At 47.0% G+C, this 20,544-nt stretch overlaps 1 protein-coding gene across 1 annotated transcript in view; it reads right to left on the bottom strand.

The window, feature by feature from the left end:
- The window catches only part of WSCD2 (WSC domain sialate O sulfotransferase 2), a 1,087,922-nt gene that overhangs the window by 676,847 nt on the left and 390,531 nt on the right, over positions 1 to 20,544 (bottom strand). Inside the window, exon 3 of the mRNA XM_086943084.1 lies at positions 10,628 to 11,674. Coding sequence (XP_086799210.1) covers positions 10,628 to 11,018 — 391 coding nt within the window. The 5' untranslated portion in view covers positions 11,019 to 11,674. The remainder of the gene's footprint in view (positions 1 to 10,627; positions 11,675 to 20,544) is intronic.

Raw genomic sequence — 20,544 nt, 5'->3', positions numbered from 1 at the left:
GTATCATCATTTTAAAGTTTGTATATATTGTCTGTGTTTTGTAGCCCTGAAGAAGTCTTATTGGTTAGAAGCACATTACCTACTACAAAATAAAAGTAGACTTTGTTTAATAAAAAAAGAGATCACGAATAAAGAAATCAAGTTTTAAAGAAAAAGTTCTCTCCAAGTCTGTGCATCATATGGGGAAAGTAATGCTTACATTTCTTATTTTAAATTAACCTGTATATAATTCTAAAAAATGACAAAGAGTGGGTGCTGAATCATTCTTTTATATTGTTGATGGAACTTCTTCAGTGTGGAAGATTTAAGATGACTGGTATTCGAGATTCTTGCACCACTGTATTCTTAGCTTAACCAGCACACACTATGGTGACAAGTGCAATATTCATTTGCCTCAGCCTCTCCTAGTAAATCACTTATAGTGTTTGGGCACATGGGCAATATCACTAGGGTGAACATAGCTAACATGGACTGTGATGATAATCGTGAAGCGATGCCAGGAGACTTGTTCTCGAAGGGGGGACCCAGTGAAAAAATAGACCCACCATATTCCTCCCTTCCTCTTCCTCCCGAAGGGAGGGTTTGAAAGACAAGTTTATCAGCTTAGAAAGATTAAAAAAGCAGGAACTCGCTAACTGGTGGGATGTTGCCACCCTCAATAAATACATTGAGAAAAAGAAAATACCAAGGGTCCTATATTTAATATTTTTCCAAAATTTGAGGATTTGGAAATTGACTTATCAGAAGAGTGGGAAGAGGATCTATTCGAGGCCTCCCGCAAGATGATGGGTATTTTAGTGGTCAATTCTGAAGAAATGTTAAAAACTGATAGAAGAAATATTGAAATTGAAAAAAATAATTCATGAGACTAATCTACACGAAGCCATAAAGAAAAACCATGAGATTGTAACGAAAGAACTGACTATCAGAAATATTTCAAAGTTAAGAAACAGGAAAAGTTCAATGAATGATGTAGACTATCAAAGGGGAAGAATTCTCACCTCTACAAGTAAGTATGGCATTACTACAGTAAGCTCAGGAATGAGTCTCATAAACAGCACAAGAGATGCAAGCATCTCCCCGAGTAGTGCCTCATTGTCATCAATGGATATTTACCCAGGCGAAGGTTCAAGCAGAGAGGCAGTGCTTAATTTGTGCCGGTGCTTTCCGGTGCTTAGCACCGGCACTTAATTCTTAGGGCCGGGTCTACACTCCATATTGACTTCTTTAAGTTCACCCATGTTTCCCAGTGAATGCCGTAAAATATTTAAAGTTGTATGCCGCTTAGGCGCATGCCTTATTCTGAGGCACATTCTGCCACTCAGCTGAGCAGTGCATGTCAATGCTCCTCCCGAAGGCTAATGGAATATACATAGTTCTCCCTGACTGTAATCACGTCCCTGGTCCCTCCTGCTTGAAAAGCTGTGCAGCCCCCGGATCAGGTCAGTCCTCTCGGAAAGGCACCTCCCCCCACTCGGTAACTTCCGCCCGCCTCTCCGCTTCTGCTTCCTGCCCCTACAGTGATCCTGACTTCACTCTGATAGTTGAAATAGGCGGGCATTTTCATTTCGAGAGGGAACATTTCAAAATAAATGATACAATGGCTCCCTGCCTGCTAATTAAGTCTTGAACCCTGTCTGCCATGGAGCCACCGGACTGCCCTTACAAGCCCCGGGAGCGGGAGCAACCACTGCAAGAAGAGGTGTAAGTGCGAGGTGCAGCACCTTCTATTTCACGTTTCCTGTCAGGGCACGAGTCGGGGGACCACGAGGGTGGAAGGCATCCCACCACTTATTTTCCAGGGTGGACGCCGTCCACCCTGCTTTTCAAATCGCCGTCCACCCTGCCCTGCTCATCAAAAGCGTGATAAGAGCGCGCACCAAACCACGCATGATTTCCAGGGTAAACTAAAAGGCTTGGCGGCAGGAGAGAGATTTAACCCTTTCGATGCTGATGACGAGCTGGGCTCGTCATGGTGCACAGTGGTCGTGTGCTGATGACGAGCCCAGCTCGTCATAAAACAATATAAAATAGCAATTTTCAGCACAGGAGGGGAAAACGCCTAGCAGCCAAGGTGTTAAAAATCCCGAGAGGGCCGCAGGAATGCTCTTGCCGATGAGGGAGTAAGATAAGGATGTTTAACAGTAAAGACAGAAGTGGTGTTTGGTGTTTGCTTTAAAAAAGACAATTTTGCCAGGAGCAAAAGAACTTGTAACTTTCGACAGGAGGAGAGATCCGAGTAAAAAGTTATATGTTTTTCATGCACTTTTTTGCTTCAAAGAAGTGGACTTGTATGCAGATGAGCTCTGGAAACGCTCACATTCTCGAAGCTGGAATGGTGCAAACGTTGAGCATTTAAAATGTCATACCTATGCTGCAGTGACCATTGGATTTAAATCATTGCTGTCTTCGCTGGCCCAGCATGCCTCTGCTTGGGAGTTTGCTCTTCGTTTTTGTTTTTTTTAGTTTGTGGCTAGTTGAAAGTGCGAGAGAATCAACTTAGAAAGGTAGGTCCCGACTGTTCATGTGTTCACCTGTGTTATGCTGTTGCAATTTCTCTCCCGTCTCTGAAAAATGCTGCCCGTTTGGGAAGTTTATGTTTTGTACAAAAAAACACAGCTAAAGGGGTATCTTTACTGAAACATGATGTTAATTTGCATTTCACGCACTGGTCTGTTCATACGGTTGGCTTGTGTTAACCATTAGCACTGTCCTGGACGGGTGCAGGACAGCAAAATATACTGTAGGGCTTTGCACACCCCCCACTCTTTTCACAGGGTGGACACCGTCCCCCCTGGCAAGAAGTTGGGACCCACTGAAATATGCTTTTAAGCGCTATGTTGTGACATCATGAGGTCAGTTGCATATTGTCCTACTTGGTCAGTCCGCCCACTTCTTTTTATAGGACTTGATCCCTGATTGTGCCCCATGCAAAACCATACAACTACACGCTCATAAGCCCAATACAAAGACTAAGAAAACAAACTTTCCACCATGGGCTCTATAACTCATAGCGTGCACAAATTCCACGTGCAGCGTTGTGCCTAGTCGCCTTAACCGTGACTTCCTGGTGCCTTGCCCTAGATATTTCTGTCTTAAGTCCAAATAATAGCTCTGCTGATGCACCTCATTCTAGGCCATCTGCATGCCATTATGCAGCACGGGGGCAAGCTGTTGCTGTGGCCGAGTCCGTTCAGCCCTCAGGAGCAGAGTACAGTGAAGTACAATGCTTTCAGATGACAGTCCCGGGACAGGATGTGTGCTGGATGTGGGGGTCGGAGGGAGACACCGGCTACATGGACAGCAGCAATTTGCTGAACATTAACGCATTAGTAAGCTACTCATTTGTCTGGGTGGGGGAGGGACTTGCTGTGAAACTTGGGATGGGGTAGTAATGGTTACTGTACTCTCGCGACAGTCTGCTTAATGTTCTGGCACGTTTCAGTAGTGCAGTTGGTCCACAGTTTTTAGCGTCCTTATTTCGTGTTTGTTGCACTTCACCGGATATCTCTTAGCGTTATATTATTACTACAGCAGCCCCTGCCCCTCTACTTAATACATGTATGTGTCTCGGTATTACCACTTCCTACCACTTACTTTTTACCCTCTCCTGAGTGCTATAGTCATGTTACCGTTTCCACCCTTTCCCTGAATTGTTACTAACAGGTGTTTGTACCTCATATTACATCTGACTTTTGAGGATGGGGGGGAGCTAATAAAGTGGGTGGAGCCAGTGGAGGAAATGGGTGGAGTCGGAGGAAAGTAGGTGTGACCACCCAAAAACATTTTAGCACCTGCACTTCATATTTTACAAATTAAGCACTGCAGAGAGGAGATTAATTAATCCTCTGGATGGGGAACAGAAAAAGGTTTTAAAAGGGCAGGGGGAAAATAAATTGGAGGGGAGGCAATAAACTCAAAGTCAGGTGTACAAACGAGGCTACAGGCCAAAACAACACGGGTGAAGAAATAAAGCTAGTGGGACGATATGTTGGAGACACAACATGTAATCAGGCATCCAACGAATTGAGAATTGTTAATTTGTCCTCTAGTACTCTTTCTGAACGTGCAATCCTTGTTCTAAGTAAAGGTTTAAACATCTGCTCCAGTGAAAAATGTAATTTTGTTGATGTACATATAGACTTATAAATGATTGGAAGAAAGCTTAAATTAAAATGAGCATCTTCACAGGCCTCGTATGGCATCTCATACCTCAAATGTCTCCACATTTTCCATTGCAGACTTTAGTGACAAAAATGCCATAGCCTCTTTAAACGGATGCAACAATTTTGGGGATTTAATGCAAATAGCAAGTGACCTTTAGTGCGGGAGGATATATAAATAAATAATCTCCTAATTTGAGACTGGCAAAGCGATATTTCATGGGGGTATTGTCTGCCAGATCAGAAGTGACCTTCTGTTTCTCTAACCTGAAATTACCACTGTGGGATAATGGAACACAGTTTTTCTTGGTGTGGATCTAGTAAAACCACAGGACCCTGTGGGCAGGGGTGCAAGCAGAGTCAGTAGGAAGATATTGAGCCCAGTCCTCACCAACCCCTACCATCATCATACGTAGGGGAATAAAACCACCTGACACACAAGAATCACGATTGTCCCTGATGTCATCCTGAACCCCAGCCCTTCCGCTCCCTCACTAAGATTTACCACTGGCTCAGCATGTTTTGACCCTAGACTCGGGGACAACCATGGGAAAAAAAAGCCTTATGTTTTTGCGACCCATTGCCTTTCCCCATTCTGGGGGCCAAAGTTATGATGTCGATAATTAGGTCTAGAGATTACATCTCAAATTAGACAGAAAGACTTCTAATTTTTTCATATTCCCTTAGAACATTGTATCACATAGTATTCAGTTCTACATGACAAACAAAAGCAACAACATGACATAGCTCCCAGGGTGGGTGTCAACAGAACAAACAATATCACACATAACAAACACTCATCATGTAAAACACTAAAAATAGCAATTGCAGAATTATAAACAGACACATTTACAAAAATGAAATAATTTCAAATTAAGGTGATATAAATCAAGATCAATTAAAAAAAAAAAAAACTAGTGATTCAAAGGTTTTAAGTCTTTGCAACGTGCACAGTTTTTAAACTTTGCCAGGCTTCATCGATAAAACGTGAGAGCTTTGATTTTTCATTCTGAGCTGACCTTCACCAAAGCTTTAAACCAACATTTCTTACCACCTTAAAACAAACAAGTTTGGTGTGGTAGAGCATACTGACATGTCACTTAGGTGGTCGCATTCACACACTGGAACAACTGGTAAGTCTTTGCACAGCAGTAAAAAACTAACTTTGAAAAAACTCTGACCCGCTTATAATGAGAGACAAAAATTTACTAAGAACGATGTACAATTTAAACCAATGGCATTGATCATATTGAATATGTTATTGTTAATTGATTTTTATAAAGCGCTAATCACTGGCAGGTCTCTAAGCGCTTGAGAGAGATTTGCCAGAGGTCGTTAACGGGTGCATGGCCGCATAGTGGGCCAGGTAAGCCGTGTCTAAGGTCTCCTTGAACAGAAGCGTCTTAAGCTGTTTCCTGAATGGGAGGAGTGCTGGTTCCTTGCACAGGTAATCGGGCAGTCGGTTCCAAAGTTGTGGGAGCAAGTTGGAGAATGCTCAACCCCCGTTGGATGCAGCATTGTATTTTGGAATGGCCAGGCGGCAGGTCTGGGAAGACCGCAGTGTGCGGCCCGGAACATAGTTCTTCAGGCGATCTTTAATATAGGCCGGGGCTTTGCCGTTGATTGCTTGATTGGCGATACAAAGGCCCTTAAATGTAGCTCTCTGTTTGATTGGAAGCCAGTGCAATTTGAGCAGCAGAGGGGAGGCGTGGGACCATCTTAGCAACCTAAAGATCAATCTGGCTGCGTCGTTCAGCACCACCTGTAGTTTATTAGTCAACTTCTGAGGGAGGCCTATATATAGAGCATTGCCGTTATCCAATTTGGAGACAATTGTATCTGATACGATAATTTGCAACGAGGCAGTGATAGGATGGGGACAAGTTTCCGTAGCTTTCTAATAAGCCTTCTGGAGGTTCTGACCACTGCGGTGAGTTGGTTGGCCACGGAGAGCTTTGAATACATTTTTATACCAAGGGTTTTTATGGTATGTATTGGTGTGGGAGTGGCACCCAGCTCTTGGGGTCAGAAACAGTCTCTCCAGGGGTTGTCTTTTGTGGGGATGACAAGTACTTCCATTTTATCTGGATTGATTTTCAGTGAGTTGGCAGTCATCCAGTTTACTGTGAATCTAAGGATTTTTTGTGCCTCGACCTGGGCATAGCTGGAATTGTCAATCTGGAGAATGATCTGGGTGTCGTCTGCATAGTTAAAAATCTAAGGATTTTTTGTGCCTCGACCTGGGCATAGCTGGAATTGTCAATCTGGAGAATGATCTGGGTGTCGTCTGCATAGTTAAAAAGTTGGCAGTCCATGTGGGCTAGGGCTGTCACCAGAGGCTAGAGGTAGATGTTAAAGAGGAGCAGAGACTGTACGGAGCCTTGAGGTACGCCACAGGTGAGGGTGCCTCTATCTGATACCAGCTCCCCTAACTGGATCCTCCGGGACCGCTCTGCAAGAAAGGAAGCTAGCCACTGGTGGGCCGACCCATGAATACCCAGGTGCGCAATTTGATCCAACAGCGGGTGTGGTTGACCGTATTGAATGCCGCTGATAGATCTAATAGAATCAGGGCGCTCAGTTTTTTGTTGTCCGCCATGATTCTGAGACCATCAAGGACCGACAATATTACTCAATCCATGCCGTGGTGGGCTCTAAACCCAGCTTTTCACTTCTGGGGCAGTTGGGTATCCGGCAGGAATGAAGAAAGTGTTTTGAGAACATGTTATTCTATCTCTTTCAACAAGAAAGGGAGCTGGGTGATGGCCTATAGTTCTTGAGGCTGGCAGCATCTGCTCCAGATTTCTTTAAGAGGGGGGTGACCCTGTCTTCCTTTAGGTTGGAAGCTAGTTGCCCAGTCTCCAAGGAGTTATTCAGTAGGGCAAGGAGGTGCTGTTCCAGGCCGGGGGGGGCATTCTGAAAATCCTTGGGGGGCATGGGTCTGCGGGGGAACCCGATTTGGTGCGTTTCATCAACTGTGTCAGTGACATAGAGTCCAGCATAGAGAAGGTGAAGAGTTGCTTGCCGTAAGGGGGGGGGGGCTAATTCTGGACTAGGGAATCTTGATTGATGGGGGTATTGTCAATCTCAGAGATGATGTCCCTGACCTTTTGGAGGAAGTAGGTCTGGATTGTGTTGCAATCTATGGGTACGGCTGCAGATTTCTCCTACGACTTTTGGCTGAGTCCTTTCAGTATTCTGATGGTCTCTTTTGCTTATTGGGTGTATCTGTGATTCTCGACTCATAGTATTCGGCTTTCCTGACAATTATGGATTTTTTTATACGTAGTAAGCATAGATTTATAGGTTGTCAGTTCCGCTGGGTCGGAGGCTTTCCTCCACCACCTCTTGGTGTGGCGGAGGCTTTGTTTCAATGCCCTCAGCATCTCTTTAAACCAAGTGGTCCCTTTCCCTTTATCTCTCACTCTATCTCTTCGCTCCGGTGCCTCTTTATCTATGGCAAAGCGTGGAGTGTTTGTCAGGGCTTCACTCTGCTGGTTGAGATTCCCTGGTTTGAGTTTAGGGGGGGAGTCCTGAGTAGGGTTTCTACTAAGTTCTCAGCTTCTAGTTTCTTTTCCAATTTCGCACCTTTCTCCAATCTGGGGGTGGTTGAGATAATTGGCCATCTGTTGGAACCCAACAGCAGAGTAGTGCGTGGTCCGACCATGCACAGGGGCTGATGGCTATTAGCCTGGCCCACGGTTGTGAGGTCCAGATGAGATTCAGGAAGTGCTCTTTTGAGTGAGTTGGTGTGCCCACCAGTTGGTGGAGCCCCTATGTGGTCCATAACAATTAATACAGGTGTTCATAATGACTATTGGTTACTACTGTTTTTTTTAAATCCCTTTATTTTTGATTATACCTATTTAAAATCTATTTAAAATCTCTTGTATGGCCCTCTCTATGATATAGCAATATTTTTCTTGTTAATATATAAAGTTCGGGAACTACTAAATATTTGTTTGTGGTATAGTTATTTTAGGTTCCTGGTGCTGTACTGTGAATTGGGCACTTTATCCTCCTCTTTATACAAGCACATCATTTTTCTTGTAGTACAAAGAGAAGTAGGTTTTCCTCTGGCATAACATGTCAGCCACCTAATTAAAAATATGTAGTATCTGAAACAGTCATTTATCTTTTTTCTGTTGTTATATTGATCATGCAAATATTACAGAACTACAGTGTGGTTAGTTATTGTGATATCATCAGTGTTAAGAAGTTCGGTCAAAGAAAATGCAATGTCACCTCACTGAGGTACAAGAGTATGATGCCATTTCTGTAGCCCTTGGCATTTTGGCAAATCGACCTCCATGTGAACTAAACTTGTTCAAAAAGTCGGCCTCTCCCAGTGATTGCTGAGTATTTGAGTTTGTATGTTGAAGTTTAGAGCTTGTTCCTCTAGCCCTTTTTGAAAATGTGATTGTTTTTAATTATTGTGTGATGATCATATTGGCATTATTTTACTTAACCTCAAAAAAAGTATTTGTTTCACTCCAACCATGGGCAATGGGGTCATCCCAGTTTCAGCTTTTTGTCAACATAACTTTGTATTTTGTAGTACTGGAGCTAGTAATGTTTTAGCCGTTTTCTTTTCAGCCATACCGGGAGAAGAAATACATACTGTCAAGAATGTACATCATTCACAACCCTTTGAAGAACATAATGGACACTTTGGGAAGCCTTTCTTCCTGTTAAGACATGAGGTCATGATATTCAGGAGAGAATATTACTCTTTATTGATCCTGATACTAAAGGGGCTATCTAGTGAACAATGTCACAATATGTCTTAAAACCCAAGTTGATATCATCGAATAAAGGGTGAACAACCTTTACAACAAAACTTTTACAACGCACTACCATTACAACGCGGTCATTACAACGCAAACCATTACAACGCATTGTGCTGGGGGGGGGAGCGCTCTAGGATAGGGAATACGTTTAATTTTCTATCCAACACCTTCCCTAGTGTCCACGGGGTCTGAAGTTGGAATAGAAAATTATACTTTTCACTATCCAGCACCTCTAAGCGCTATGCATTGTAAAGGTTTGCGATGTAAAAACCGCGCTGTAAAGGCATGTGTTTTAAAAGCATGCGTTGTAACGTCATACATCCCGAATAGAGCAAAACTCTAGAATGCCTATTGTTTGGGATATGTGGACTGGGTGAATGTAACTTTTTTTCTCTTCACTGGATGCCCTCTTTGTTATGTTATGTTATGTTAATGGGTGACTTATATAGCGCACGGCTACTCCAGGGAGTGTCCCGGCGCTTTCTGACCCATTACTGAAAAAGAAGAAGGATAACAGACATAACAGTATTATTGATTAAAAAGCCACGTTTTCAGGGCCTTTCTAAAGACAAACAAATTGGAGATGTGGCGGAGACCAACGGGAAGAGAGTTCCATAGTCTGGGGGCAAGATGTTTAAAGGAACGCCCACCAATTCTGGCTTTCTTAATGGGAGGCACCATTGCCAAGCCAAGATTTTCCGACCGGAGAGATCTGGTGGGTTTGTAAAAGGAAAGCCGTTTCCTAATGTAAGAGGCCCCTACCAGATGGAGTGCCTTGTGGGCCAGTGTAAGAGCTTTGAATATGATTCGTTTTTTAATCGGAAGCCAGTGCAAGGAGACTAGCAACTCAGATGCTCTGGCTTGCCGGGGTAGGCCGAAGATGGCTCTAGCCGCAGAGTTTTGTACAACCTGGAGTTTGTGCAAAAGATAATCCGGCAAGCCCAGGTAGAGGATGTTAGAATAGTCAAGCCTGGAGCAAATCAGAGCTTGTACTGTCAACTTCCTATGGGCAGTGGGGAGCATAGGAAGGAATTTACGAATCATTTTTAGCAGACCAAAGCAGGTACCTGTGAGGCCTGTGATCTGCGTTTTCAAAGCAAGGGTGTTATCAATTTTAACCCCCAGGTTTTTTGCAACCGAAGAAGAGGAGGAAGGGGGGGACATGCTCACTGGCCACCATTCCTGCCAGGGCGGCTCTGCCGGACATCCGAAGAAGAGCACCTCAGATTTATCAGGGTTGCATTTGAGGCTGCTTCGCTGAAACCAGTTGAAGACAGCCCCAAGGCAACCACGGATGCTCTCCCCGTCAAACTCCGTGCCCTTCTTGCAGGTGAAGAGTAGCTGGGTGTCGTCAGCGTATGATATGATCTGGGCACCCATTGACTCCGCCAGCGCCGCCAATGGAGTCATGAAGATGTTAAAAAGGGTCGGGCTCAGCACCGACCCTTGCGGGACTCCGACATCCATGGGCGGAACTTCGGCAGAGTACGGGGGGGCCCAGACCACTTGACGGCGACCCGCTAGGAAAGATCGCAGCCAGCTCAACACCGTCCCTCTGAGACCGATCACATTAACATTTTTACAAAATTATCTGCCAAGAGGTTTGTATTCATTCATGCATAATATATGTGTATCCAGTAATAAACATATTTATTCCAATGGAGATAGTCTTACCTCTTTCCTCCTCTTGTTCTCGAGTGCTTCGTCCTTTGAGTGCTCTGTTCCAGGCACCGCCATAGTCGCTGACTTTGCTTCTTTCTGGCATATCCTTTGAAGGACCCTTAAACCAAGGTCCATACCTCCTTGGAAAACCTGGAGACGCAGGGTTATCTTTAAAGACTCTTCCAAGTTGAAGAGCTGTGGCTTCACTGGTACCATCCAGAAGGTTTTGGTTATTTTCAGATACAATAAGCTCCCCTGTAAAACCTGAGTGGAGGAAGACCAGACTTCCAGCCGTCAAATACAGGACTATAAAGGTGAAAAAGCGTATTGGTTTCCTTCTAAAGTAACGTTGAAACTTTACGATTAGTTTGGCCATATCGTATTCATAACCTGGCGTATCCATGCAAAAGCTTACGTGAAAGCTTTATTACTTGATGGCTAATCTTTGCAAAAATAGTTTTTACTGGTCAAGCATGGGTCGGCACCATCATAGCCTACGCTAACAAAGAACTTGGGATGTCATGGTAGGCACACTTTTGCACTAAAGCAATTCATAAAATATTTCTTTGGAAGAAAATCCAGAAAAATTGTTTACCAGAGGGTCAGCCGTGCTGATATTTTTTTGTAGGAAAATATGTTTGGTTAAAATTTCTTTTTCTTTTTGCAAACAGTTTTTTTTCAAAGCAGTAGTTTCTGCTGGAGAAAAAAAGGTGGATTAAAATGAAACAACGCTTCGGCTATTATTTCCCATGTTATTCTTCCTCCATAAAAATGAGTTGCAAGAACGTCGGAAACGTCATCGATGGAGCGGCCATGTTACGTAAATGGAGTGTTTCCCTGTTGTGTAGAAGCAAATCAGCTGACGCAATCTCCTCTCCCTTGTTCAGACGTCACCTCCGCAGCAGAGCCTTTTGCAAGCATTTTTTCAGTTGAACCGATGGTGCATCCTTTTCAAGGAGGGAGAATGATCTCGGGATGGCTCTTGGTTATTATTCGCTGACTGGAGCTCTCTGGTAAATAAATCACCATTCATTTTAGCCCAGAACAGAAGCGCTGCGCCTGCAAGTCAAACAGTAAACAAGGCATTAGCTTTGTGCTTGGTAGCACTTTGTGCAGGTGGGACCGGCATTAGCATGGCACCTCAACAATCCATGATGCATGCAGTTCAATACAGAGCACATTTTCCTTGCATTTGTCACATTAACTCATTATTTAGTCTTTGTTTAGGAGATCCAGCTGGCAATACATCAGTGGTAATGCATAGGTAACTGTGTGCATCCATATGCTAAATTGCATTTTATGCTATATCCAGTATTCTATGAATAATTCACAGCATGGATGCACTTGTGAGGAGCGTTCAACATATTTTATAATAAACTTTATTCAAAACGAATACAGCAAAATGTAAAAAGCAAAATAAATATTGAATTGTGAATTACTGCTTGAATAAAATGTAGCATGCTTTTTCCGAAGTGATCCTGTTAGAAATGGGCGGTCCCTAGTTGGCAGTGGCTTGGACCCTGTCCTAGTAAGGACCCTTCATTCTAGTCAGGGTAATGTAGTTAGTTACACACCCAAGATGACCTCTGCTCACCCCCTTTCTAACTTGGCACACGCAGTCAGGCTAATCATAGAGGCAATGTGTAAAGTATTTGTACATAACACGCACAGTAACACAGTGAAAACACTTCAAAAGGACACCACACCAATTTAGCAAAATAAACAATCTTTATCTGAACCAAACAAGACCAAAACGACAAAAATCCAACATACATCATTCAAAATATCCCTTTTCAAATGTTTAAGCCATTCTGACGATAGAACTCGATGGTTGTGGTGATTTTACACAAAGTACCTTTGATGCGTCAAAATGTAAGACAGAAAACAGCCACAAAGGAGGAAACTGTTGGAAAACAGAGCGATGCTTTGGTTCTGGAATCCATGGGGAATGGATGTGTCAGTTCTAGCAGGAGAAGTGTTGCGTCGATTCTGGACTACGGGGAGAATCGATGTGTCGAGTTTCGAAGGGGACTCCTTTCTATGGGCGATGCATTAGAAACTTTGGTCACAGGTGCGATGTGTGTAAGTACAGACGCGCTGGAAGTGGATGCGGCAAACAGGTCCTGTGTTGATTCTTTCAGATGCAGACCGGTGATGCATTGATTCTGTCAGCTGCACAGCAGGGCCTGCATTGGAGTCAGCGCAGTGGTCTAAGACGTCGTGGACACTGTGCGCTGGACTTGGGCTACAGCAGTTCTTATGGCCACAGGCATAAGGATGTGTGATTTCTTCAGCTGCAAGGCAGCGGTGTATGGAAATGTCTCCCACACGGAGGTGCTACGCCCGAAAAACAGGCGCTGAAAGAGCGATGCTTCGATTTCGAAGTCTTTCCCAGCAGGAACCACCTGCAAGGGCACAGTACTGGAACTGGCACCACATGGCAGGTCAGAACTTCCAGCAGTGGAGTTCAGGGATGCCGCAGGTGAGGTCTTCGATCGCCCTGAGACTTCCAGGAGGAGGTAAGCATACACAAGCTCTTGGAGAACCTTGGTAAAGCAGGATTCAAAAGCAAAGTCCGATTCTTTCACTACCCACAGACAGAAGCTGCAACTGCAGGCCAACCCAGCAAAGCAACACACAGCAAAGGGGCAATACTCCTCGTGACAGTTCTTCAGCTCTTCTTCTTGGTAGAGGCCTCAATCCAGATGTGTTCTAAAACTGTGGGGTTACAGGTCCAATACTTATACCCCTTTTGGCCTTTGAAGTAGGAAGACTTCAAAGGAAAGTTTTTGTTGTCCACAAGATCCTGCCTTGGCTCCAGACACACTACAGGGGGACAGAGACAGTATTGTTTGATGTTAGGCACAGCCGTATTCAGGTGCCAGTGACAATTCCTCCCACCACTGTAGCTCAGGAAGGCACATCAGCATGGTGATGGGAAATCAGGATATGCAGGGCACACTTCAGCTCCCTTTGTGTGACTGTCTAGATTGAATGCAGAAACAACCCAACTGCCAGTCTAAACCAGACGTTGATTCCACAGGTAGGCAGAGGCACATGACCGTAAAGAAAGAAAATGCCCACTTTTTAAACGTGGCATTTTCGAACACACAATTTAAAAACCACCTTTCCTAAAAGATCGGTGTTAGACCTGGCATCTTTGGCGTGATTACCCCAATCTTTTTGCCTCTACCTCCTGTATTTTTCGATGCTGTGCTGGATTCGTTTTTGCTGGTTTAAATGCTTTGTACACTCTGCCACTGCTGATCAGTGCCAGAGTGTAAGTGCCCCCTATGTAAATTGTTATTCTGATTGGATATACATGTTTGGCATATTTGTATCACCATGAAGTCCCTAGTAAAGTGCACTGGGTGTGCCAAGGCCGGTGATGACAAATGCTACTAGTGGGCCTGCAGCACTGATTGTGCCACCCACAGGAGTAGCTCTAAAAATGGTGTCTCGGGTCTGCCACTGCAGCGCCTACGGGCAGTTTAGAACTGCCATGTCCTCCTGGTCCGTGTCCCCGCTGACCAGGCCTAACCCTTCCCTTTTCGTGCACATCAGTCACCCCTATGGAAGGCCCAAGGTACCCCCCTGGGCAGGGTGCAATGTATGTGAAAGGTAGAGCATGTACTAGTGCAGGTGACATGCTCTGGTAGTGAATTACAGCCATTTTCGTTTTTCACTATTGTAAGGCTATCTTGCTCCATAGGTTAACATGGGGGATGCTGGCGACAGTGGTTAACAGCATTTCTTCCCATAGGGACAAGATAGGACATAAGTATCTAGTATCCCTGAACTCAGAATTTAATAATACATCTTTTAGGAAAGGTGGTTTTTAAATCCTGTGTTTGAGAACAGCACTTTTAGAAAGCTGCTGTTCTCTTGTCTGACCCTTCTGTGTGCCTGGGCCTGTTTGTGTATTGACTGTCTGGTTTGTGAGTGACAGGGGCTGGGGAATTCCCCCAGAGGCTGGATGAGTCAGCACTAGGCTGAATGAATGCAATTGCAACCTGAGTGGTGGGAGGAGTTAGCACCTGGGCTGAATAGGGCTGTGCCTGCCTGCCACAATGCTGGCTCCACCTCCTGCTGGGCGGCTGAGGACCCTGCCCCTCACTCTGAAAGGAAAGATGCAGCCAGCAAAACAAAGTGCTCAGGATCCACCCAGAACTGGTTCAGACCGGGCTCAGGGCCCACATGCACAGAGAGAACAAAGACTTTAGGGGTATAAGTACAGGACCCCTGACAACAGAAAATTAGATCATCCTGGAAATCAAGAAGGAACCGCTGCCAAGGAGAAAGCTGACTCTGAAGAAGGAAGACTGTCCTGCTGTTGCTCTGCTGGACTGACCTGCTGTTGCTTTGCTGCCAAGGAGAGGGGAATGACTTTGCTGTGAGCTGTGTCCCCTGTCTTGTAAGGAATCTCCAAGGGCCTGAGAAGAGCTGGCTCCCTGTTTCCGAAGTCCCAGGAACAAAAGGACTTCACCCCCAGTCTCCCGGAACTCTGCTGAGAGAGTTCTGTCCTTCGTAGAATGCTTGATCCAGTTGTGGGGCCTCTAGAAGTTGAACCTGAGCTGGGAAGCTTGAGACTAAGCTGAGAGACTTGTGAAGCTGAAAAGTGTCGCATCGCTCGCTTGCGGAGCGCATCCCCGACAGTGCGAGAAGTTTCTCGCCGCTACGAAGGTCGAGATCGGCGCAGCGCCTGACATCGCTGCCGGAGCCGTCGCAGCCTTCGTTTGCGGGACGCACCAGACCGGTGCGGGAGAACCGAACATCGCTGCGAGTGTCGTCGCAGAGCCTGTCGTCTGGGTTAGATCGCCGCACCGCTTGCTTGCGCATCACGTCGCTGCGAACATCGTCGCAGGAACATCACATCGAGGAGCTGCGAGAGAGAGGATCCCCGCTGGACCGCGCATCGTCGCCCTGGAGATCGTCGCAGCCCCTACGAGATCATCGCATCGTGCCTTTGCGAGAACAGACTTCCTACGGAACCTACGCACCGGAATCCACGCAAGCTGCCCTCCTCCCCATACAGACCAGATTCGTCGCCACACGCCCGCTGCTGCAGCGGGGCTGTCGCATTGCCTCCCCAGGGTCTCAGGAGTAACGCATCGCTTGTTTCCACCGCACCAGCTTCCTGCTTGTGGAACTTTGTTGCATCTAAAAGGTACTGTGAGTCAACGTGACGCAACTGTGAACTTTTCACGCATCTGTGGATTATTTGATCGCAACTTAAAGAACTTTGATTACAACCTGAAGAACTCTTTTGAAACCATATCCTTGAACTGTGTGTTGGATTTTTGACGTTTTGGTCTTTTGTAGTTTAGAATAAATATCTTTATTTTCCCAAACTGTTGTGGAATCAGTTTGTGGTGTTTTCACTGTGTTACTGTGAGTGTTGGTACAAATACTTAACGCATTGCCTCTGGTTAGCCTAGACTGCTCAGGGCAAGCTACCTTGAGGGCGAGCAGGGGTTATCTAAGAGGGTTATCTCCTTGCCCTGACTAGAAGCAGAGACCTGCCAGGAGAGGAAGAGGCAGAGGGCGCGGGAAACCAGCCCCAGCCGTTCCCACGGTCCAGGAGGAAGCAGAACCTGAGGGGGATGCCCTGGAACCTACAGGGGAACAGGTGGCCGAACTGGGAGATCTACCTGAGCTGACCCATTGGCAGCAAGAAGGTGGTCCCTCCAGGGAGGAGTTCTGCCAGGCGCAGAAGGAATGCCCTTCCCTCATTGGTCTGCGGCAACAGGCTGTAGACCAGGCAGCAGGTGGAGCACTCAAAGATCACTATGTTTACTGGGAAGGTGACCTACTTTATAGCGAGCCTAAGTTTGCTGAACCCGGTGCAGCCCGTGTGCTGGTGGTACCCGAGTGCTTCAGAAACTTCCTAATGGGTCTGGTTCATGATATGCCTCTCGCAGGACATCTGGGGCAAGACAAGACCCTAAACAGGCTTGTCACCCACTTCCACTGGCCCCAGATGAGAAAGCACGTCGGTTCCTTTTGCAGATCTTGCCAAACCTGTCAAGCTAGTGGCAAGACTGGAATGAAGTTGAAGGCCCCCCTTCAACCCTTCCCAGTGGTGAGCACCCCTTTCGAGCGGGTGGGCATAGATATCGTAGGGCCCCTGGACCCCAAGACCGCCTTAGGCAACAGGTTCATCCTGGACTTGGTGGACCATGCCACCCGGTACCCGGAAGCAGTCCCTCTCAGGACAATCACAGCACCCGTGGTGGGCCGTGCATTGATGGGGATATTTTCCCGTGTGGGGTTCCCCAGAGAGGTGGTCTCCGACCGGGGTACCAACGTCATCTCTAGGTACATGAAGTCTCTGTGGGAGGAGTGTGGGGTAACTTATAAGTTCACCATTCCTTACCACCCTCAAGGAAATGGGCTGGTTTAAAGGTTCAACCGGACCCTGAAAGGCATGATTATGGGCCTAGCGGAGCCCATGAGACGGAAGTGGGACGTCTTGTTACCATGCCTGTTGTTTGCCTACAGGGAGGTGCCTCAGAAGTCCTTAGGGTTCAGTCCCTTCGAACTCCTGTATGGCCACCCTGTCAGAGGCCCTCTCTCGCTGGTGAAGGAGGATTGGGAAAAGTCCCGTGGGAAAACCCCCCAGGATGTGTTCAGCTATGTGCTGGCCATCCGCAACCAGACACAACGCTTCAGGAAACTCGCTCAGGCGAACCTGGAAGCAAGCCAGGAAGAAATGAAAAGATGGTACGATCAGAATACCACTCTGGTCGAATTTCAACCTAGGCAGAAAGTGTGGGTGATGGCGCCAGTGGAGCCTTGCGCGCTCCAAGACAAGTGGTCTGGGCCATATGAGGTGGTTGAAAGGAAGAGCGAGGTAACCTACCTGGTTAACCTGAAGACTCCCAGGCAGCCCCTGAGAGTCTTGCACGTGAACCGCCTCAAACCACACTTTGAGAGGTCTGAAGTAATCATGCTCATGGCTACAGATGCAGGAATGGAAGAGGATAGCGATCCTCTCCTGGACCTCCTGGCAGTTAAAGAGCAAGATGGGTCAGTGGATGGTGTGGTCCTCTCGCCCACCCTGACCCCAGAACAGCAGAGTGACTGTCGCCAGGTGTTGGGTCAGTTCTCCTCTCTGTTCTCCCTGACCCCAGGAGTCACCAACTGGTGCGTCCATGACGTGGACACTGGAGACAGTCTGCCTGTGAAGCAAACATTTTACTGGGTAGCTGACAAGGTCAGGGCCAGCATCAAGGAAGAGGTTTCCAAGATGTTGGCGCTAGGGGTGATTGAGCCCTCCAGCAGCCCCTGGGCTAGCCCAGTGGTCTTGGTCCCCAAGTAAGCTGCTACCCCCGGTGGCCCTCCAGAACTCCGGTTTTGCGTGGACTACCGTGGGCTCAATGCGGTCACGAAGACTGACGCACACCCTATCCCCAGAGCTGATGAGCTCGTGGATCGGTTGGGAGCTGCCAAGTACCTCAGTACATTTGATTTGACTTCGGGGTACTGGCAGATTGCCTTAACTGACGGGGCCAAAGAGAGGTCAGCATTTTCGACGCCAGAGGGGCACTTCCAGTTCCGTGTCATACCCTTTGGGTTGAAGAATGGCCCTGCCACATTCCAGAGACTGGTAAACCAGGTACTGTCCGGGCTGGAGGAATTCAGCTCCGCATACCTGGATGACATTGCGGTGTTCAGCTCCACATGGGAGGAACACCTGCAACACCTCTGCGAAGTGTTGAAGGCTCTGCAAAAGGCAGGCCTCACTATCAAGGCCAGCAAGTGCCAGATAGGGCAGGGATCTGTGGTGTATTTGGGACACCAGGTGGGGAGCGGCCAGGTGGCGCCCCTACAGGCAAAGATCGATACCATTCTGGCTTGGGAGCCCCCCAAGACCCAGACAGAGGTGAGAGCCTTTTTAGGACTCACCGGGTATTACAGACGGTTTGTCAAGGGATATGGCACCATTGTCGCCCCCTTGACAGAACTCACTTCCAAGAAGTTGCCCAAAAGAGTTGACTGGACTGACGCCTGCCAAACTGCTTTTGATGCCCTGAAAACTGCGATGTGCACAGCACCGGTGCTCAAGGCACCTGACTTTTCTAGTGAGTTCATAGTTCAGACGGACGCTTCAGAGCATGGTGTGGGAGCAGTACTCTCACAAGCCACTGAGGAGAATGGAGACCAGCCAGTAGCTTTCATTAGTCGGAGCCTACTCCCCAGGGAACAGAAGTGGAGTGCGATTGAAAGGGAGGCTTTTGCTGTGGTCTGGGCTCTGAAAAAGGTGAGGCCCTACCTGTTTGGGACTCACTTTCGTGTTCAGACCGACCACAGACCCCTCAGGTGGTTAATGCACATGAGGGGAGAAAATCCAAAACTGTTGAGGTGGTCCATCTCCCTACAGGGAATGGACTTTACGGTGGAACACCGCCCTGGTACAGAACACGCCAACGCTGATGGTCTGTCCAGGTTTTTCCGCCTTAGTGAAGAGAACTCCCAAGAGGGTGGGTAGTTCTCCCCACTTTCAGCTGGAGGGGACACGTGTTAGACCTGGCATCTTTGGCGTGATTACCCCTATCTTTTTGCCTCTGCCTCCTGTATTTTTCGATGCTGTGCTGGATTCGTTTTTGCTGGTTTAAATGCTTTGGAAACTCTGCCACTGCTGATCAGTGCCAGAGTGTAAGTGCTCCCTATGTAAATTGTTATTCTGATTGGATATACATGTTTGGCATATTTGTATCACCATGAAGTCCCTAGTAAAGTGCACTGGGTGTGCCAGGGCCGGTGATGACAAATGCTACTAGTGGGCCTGCAGCACTGATTGTGCCACCCACAGGAGTAGCTCTAAAAATGGTGTCTCGGGCCTGCCACTGCAGCACCTACGGGCAGTTTAGAACTGCCATGTCCTCCTGGTCCGCGTCCCCGCTGACCAGGCCTAACCCTTCCCTTTTCGTGCACATCAGTCACCCCTATGGAAGGCCCAAGGTACCCCCCTGGGCAGGGTGCAGTGTATGTGAAAGGTAGAGCATGTACTAGTGCAGGTGACATGCTCTGGTAGTGAATTACAGCCATTTTCGTTTTTCACTATTGTAAGGCTATCTTGCTCCATAGGTTAACATGGGGGATGCTGGCGACAGTGGTTAACAGCATTTCTTCCCATAGGGACAAGATAGGACATAAGTATCTAGTATCCCTGAACTCAGAATTTAATAATACATCTTTTAGGAAAGGTGGTTTTTAAATCCTGTGTTTGAGAACAGCACTTTTAGAAAGCTGCTGTTCTCTTGTCTGACCCTTCTGTGTGCCTGGGCCTGTTTGTGTATTGACTGTCTGGTTTGTGAGTGACAGGGGCTGGGGAATTCCCCCAGAGGCTGGATGAGTCAGCACTAGGCTGAATGAATGCAATTGCAACCTGAGTGGTGGGAGGAGTTAGCACCTGGGCTGAATAGGGCTGTGCCTGCCTGCCACAATGCTGGCTCCACCTCCTGCTGGGCGGCTGAGGACCCTGCCCCTCACTCTGAAAGGAAAGATGCAGCCAGCAAAACAAAGTGCTCAGGATCCACCCAGAACTGGTTCAGACCGGGCTCAGGGCCCACATGCACAGAGAGAACAAAGACTTTAGGGGTATAAGTACAGGACCCCTGACAACAGAAAATTAGATCATCCTGGAAATCAAGAAGGAACTTCTGCCAAGGAGAAAGCTGACTCTGAAGAAGGAAGAATGTCCTGCTGTTGCTCTGCTGGACTGACCTGCAGTTGCTTTGCTGCCAAGGAGAGGGGAAGGACTTTGCTGTGAGCTGTGTCCCCTGTCTTGTAAGGAATCTCCAAGGGCCTGAGAAGAGCTGGCTCCCTGTTTCCGAAGTCCCAGGAACAAAAGGACTTCACCCCCAATCTCCCGGAACTCTGCTGAGAGAGTTCTGTCCTTCGTAGAATGCTTGATCCAGTTGTGG

This window comes from Lissotriton vulgaris, chromosome 11 (assembly GCF_964263255.1).
Source record: "Lissotriton vulgaris chromosome 11, aLisVul1.2, whole genome shotgun sequence".
NCBI lineage: Eukaryota > Metazoa > Chordata > Amphibia > Caudata > Salamandridae > Lissotriton > Lissotriton vulgaris.
The sequence above is the reverse complement of the archived record's forward strand: the minus strand, read 5'-3'. Positions and strand labels throughout refer to the sequence as shown.